This window comes from Mandrillus leucophaeus, unplaced genomic scaffold, assembly GCF_000951045.1.
Source record: "Mandrillus leucophaeus isolate KB7577 unplaced genomic scaffold, Mleu.le_1.0 Scaffold118, whole genome shotgun sequence".
Lineage (NCBI taxonomy): Eukaryota > Metazoa > Chordata > Mammalia > Primates > Cercopithecidae > Mandrillus > Mandrillus leucophaeus.
This window is the reverse complement of record NW_012100098.1, coordinates 4,186,900-4,191,469: the sequence shown is the minus strand read 5'-3', so window position 1 is coordinate 4,191,469 and position 4,570 is coordinate 4,186,900. Positions and strand designations below refer to the sequence as shown.

The 4,570-nt window shown below is 39.3% G+C and overlaps 1 protein-coding gene across 1 annotated transcript in view; it reads left to right on the top strand.

The window, feature by feature from the left end:
• Positions 1–4,570, top strand: part of SPATS2 (spermatogenesis associated, serine-rich 2) — an 87,090-nt gene that overhangs the window by 46,683 nt on the left and 35,837 nt on the right. Inside the window, exons 3-4 of the mRNA XM_011965177.1 lie at positions 1,333–1,441; positions 2,543–2,592. Coding sequence (XP_011820567.1) covers positions 1,333–1,441; positions 2,543–2,592 — 159 coding nt within the window. The remainder of the gene's footprint in view (positions 1–1,332; positions 1,442–2,542; positions 2,593–4,570) is intronic.

Below are 4,570 nucleotides of genomic sequence, written 5' to 3'. Positions count from 1 at the left end.
CCACCTCCCAGGTTCAAGCGATTCTCCTGCCTCAACCTCCTGAGTATCTGGGATTACAGGCGTGCGCTGCTATGCCCAGCTAATTTTTGTAGAGACAGGGTTTTTCTGTGTTGGTCAGGCTGGTCTTGAACTCCTGATCTTGTGATCTGCTCGCCTCAGCCTCCCCAAAGTGCTGGGATTACAGACATTAGCCACCGTGCCCGGCCATATATTTTTAGTCTCAAAAAATATGAAATACAGGCCAGGTATGGTGGCTCAAGGCCTGTAATCCCAGCACTTTGGGAGGCGGAGGCAGGTAGATCACTTGAGGCCAAGAGTTTGAGACCAGCCTGGCCAACAGCAAAACCCCATCTCTACTAAAAATACAAAAATTAACTGGGCATGATGGTGCATGCCTGTAATCCTGGCTACTCAGGAGGCTGGGGCGCAAGAATCGCTTGAACCTGGGAGGTGGAGGTTGCAGATAGCTGAGATCATGCCACTGCACTCCAGCCTGGGTGACAGAGTGAGACTGTCTCAAAATAAATAAATAAGAGATGCATTTATCAACATGGAAAAAATCTAAAAAAAAATGCTATGTGCAAAATATAAATTGAAGATAAATACATATATATGATATAATATTTATGTATTTATGTAATGCAAAATAATAGTGTATATTACCTATGGATATATGCACATATCATAAAAATGCAAAAGCACGTATGGAAATAATACCAAGTTCACGGTAGAAATCTCTAGTGAGACGAAGAAGGGAAATAGGACTTATTAGGTGTTCATGGGGGCTTCAATTATATTTATTTTGTTTTAGTAAACTCAGTGTCATGGAGTGCGTGTTAATTATGTTTTATATGCCTGAAATAGTTTATAATTTAAATTGTTTGTATAAATTATCTTTATTTTACAATTAAACGATACAAGGTAAAATATATTTCAAAAAATCTTACACAAAAATATAAGTTGTTTTTGTTGCTAGTTCATTTAACTTTCCACCTTTCTCTACAGTATGCTAAAAATGAGGAAATGTTGATGCTACATTAATACCTGATACCGAAATTAAACCACCTTTTCTTTATATGAAATCTAGCATATAACTTCTATTTCTAGCAATGTTCTGCATTTCTAAGTTTTGAAATTAATTTTTCACATGCTGGTATCAGTCATCTATTAATAATTCCCAGTTGAGATGGTTGTATGTACTGTCGCTGATGCTAAAGAGTGATACATATTGTTAAAAATGAAATATCACTCTTTTTGTTATTCTCTGTATAGGCCTCAGCTGCCTAGTGACCTACTAATGTTAGAATTAAACGACCCCACCATCTTTTCCAGATAAATGCGGTACGTGCAATAGTTCCCAATAAGAGCAACAATGAAATCATCCTGGTTTTGCAGCACTTTGATAACTGTGTGGACAAAACAGTACAAGCATTCATGGAAGGTAATCCTGACTTAGTTTTAAAAATAAATTTATATTTGTTCAAATAGAATTTGCTTCAGACTTTTATAACACTCAGCAATCCAGTAATTCATGGATGATATAGCAGACCCCATGAAAACATAACATACCGTGACATTTGACAATACCTCTTTCAGCCCTAGAAGCTGAAATAAGCTATGTGGTGTCTATAGTAAGAGACAAGCTGAGAAAATTCCATCGTTTTGCGCTAAATGTTCTCTAATGGCATTTAAGAGGAAATCATGTGGCCGGTGGTATAAGGGACTTGATTGGAGTTGGGTTAAATAAGAATTTAAGAGACTCTTAAAAACAAAGTAGTGATTCAGTGGCTCACCAACAGATGGCAAATTCAAGGACTCAGTATTGTCTTGCGGATTCTAATATTATTAGTTTGGCTGTGGCAAGTGACTCAAATGTGTGGGTTTCAATTTCCTTATCTAATATGTAGAAGAATGGCAGGCTTAGTCAACCCTTCAGATTTATAGCATTGAGAAGTGTTTTATAAACTTCCTTCCATGTAACCTGTTGGAGAAAAACTATCTAAAGCTATGTGTCTTTGAATAACAATATCAGGTTAGGTCTCCCTGTTTTTATTTTCCTGAGTCTGCCAGCATAGGATACACAGGTTTGAATACTATAAGGTTTTTCTTTATTTTCATCTTCTTAAAAAATAATGTTAGTGTTTGGGTAATGTGCAGCTGTCTCCAAAACTATATAGCCAAGGTGGTGTGTAACTGGAGGGGAAAGGATGGCACACTTGGCTAAAACCAGTGTGCCATCGCCTTTGTATTTGGTCTAAGATGTATAGATAAGAAAATCTTCAAAATGGCGCAGCTACATTAGTCTCTTCTTAGAAGAACTTACTGAGGAAATTACTTGGAGAGGAGGGTCTAAGTAGGCAGGTATTCCAAAAGGGAAGCATGGCATGATTATCTCATTATATTACTCTAGACCCGATCCTTAATTTTTCCTGTTAGGAGCTTTGTAAATTCTCCAGCAATTACAAAATGGGAGGACACTGACTCCTGCTTGACTACTGTGTGTGTGGTAGGAGACAAAATCTGTAACTGGTTTCTCTTACAGGTAGTGCCAGTGAAGTACTCAAAGAATGGACAGTAACAGGCAAGAAAAAGGTAAAATGAATTACATTTTAAAACATGATGTTTATATTATTTTTTAAAATTTAGGCTCTGCAAAAATATTGAAAGAAAAGGTTTACATACATATCTTCAGTTTACCTGGTTAAAAAACATCTTTGGCCAGGTGCAGTGGCTCACACCTATAATCCCAGCACTTTGGGAGGCCAAAGCAGGTGGATCACTTGAGGTCAGGGGTTCAAGACCAGCCTGGCCAACATGGTGAAGCCCCATCTCTACTAAAAACTAGAAAAAATTAGGTGTGGTGGCACGTGCCTGTAATCCCAGTTACTCAGGAGGGCGAGGCAGGAGAATAACTTGAACCTAGGAGGCATGTAACCTGTTGGAGAAAAGCTATCTAAAGCTATTGCGTCTTTGAATAACAACATCAGGTTAGGTCTCCCTGTTTTTATTTTCCTGAGTCTGCCAGCATAGGATACACAGGTTTGAATACTGTAAGGTTTTTCTTTATCTTCATCTTTTAAAAAAATAATGTTAGCGTTTGGGTAATGTGCAGCTGTCTCCAAAACAATATAACCAAGTTGCAGTGAGCTGAGATCGGGCCACTGCACTCCAGCCTGGGTGACAGTGAGACTCCATCTCAAAAAAATATATATATATACATGTATATGTATATATATAATTTGACATTGAAACATAGCTGTGTCTCACAGAGTACCACACAGTCCTCTCCATGTGATTTAAGGCAGGAAACAGAATGACTTTGCTGTGGTGCAGTTACTAGTCAGGGGTGAAAAAGAGAGCAAATCAAGGAAAGCAAGAGAAAGCAATCTAATTGAGTGGTTTTCAACCATATTCATATCATAAATCAGTTAAAACAGTTCAGATTTTTGGTCAGAAAACTGGGTTGTAGTCCTGATATTAATGAACTTTGACATAAAGCTATTAGGTGCTGGCCAAGCACAGTGGCTCATGCCTGTAATCCCAGCACTTTGGGAGGCTGAGGTGGGAGGATAACTTGAGCCCAGGAGTTCAAGACCAGCCTGGGCAACATGATGAGACCCGATCTCAAAAAAAAAAAAAACTATTAGGTGCCTTGCAGAGGGGTCCAATGTTCCACTTTGGGAGGTAGAAGGCACTCAGGCTATGGGGTCAGTCAGAACTGGATTCCTACCCTGTTCCACTGTCTACTGGCATTGTGACTGATACTGCTTAACATTTATGTGCCTTAATTTGCTCATCTCTAAAATAGGAAGATAGCTCTAATAAATACAAGTACATAATACAATGCCTAACATATTAGTTCTCGTTCCTTTCTCCTTATTTACTTAAAATCAGATGCTTTTCCCAAAGGATACCAGCTGGTCTCAAAATTCTTCCCACAGCTGTGCACCATAAAGGTAACCCCTTTAGGAAATGCTTGAAGTATGGATTTTAATCAGGTATCTCTGTGAGATCTGTTTGGGGTGTTCTTTTCTTTATTAAGTCAGTGCTGGAGTTCTGAAATGCTTTCTTGATGACTCTTACATCACTTTTTAGGAGTCCTGTCAGGTCTTGAACAAAAACCAGGCTTGGCCTCAATGACCCTTGAGAATTTTTTCCAAGGGTTACCTAATACTGCACAGATTCTCCTGAAGCTCATCATACCTGTAGTTTTGAGTATTTGTTTAGCTTCTTTGTGCTGCTTTCAACCTACATAGATAACTGTGAGTGTCCTGGAAAACACCAGTTTCGGTTTTTTTTTGTTTTGTTGAGATGGAGTTTTGCTCTGTCGCCCAGGCTGGATTGCAGTGGTGCGATCTCGGCTCGCGGCAGCCTCCGCCTCCTGGGTTCAAGCAATTCTCATGCCTCAGCCTCCTACGTAGGTCAGCACTATAGGTGTGTGCCACCACGCCTGGCTAATATTTGTATTTTTTTAGTAGAGACAGGGTTTCACCATTTTGTCTGGGCAGATGTCGAAGCCTGACCCCAAGTGATCTGCCCACCTCAGCCTCCCAAAGTGCTGGAATTACAG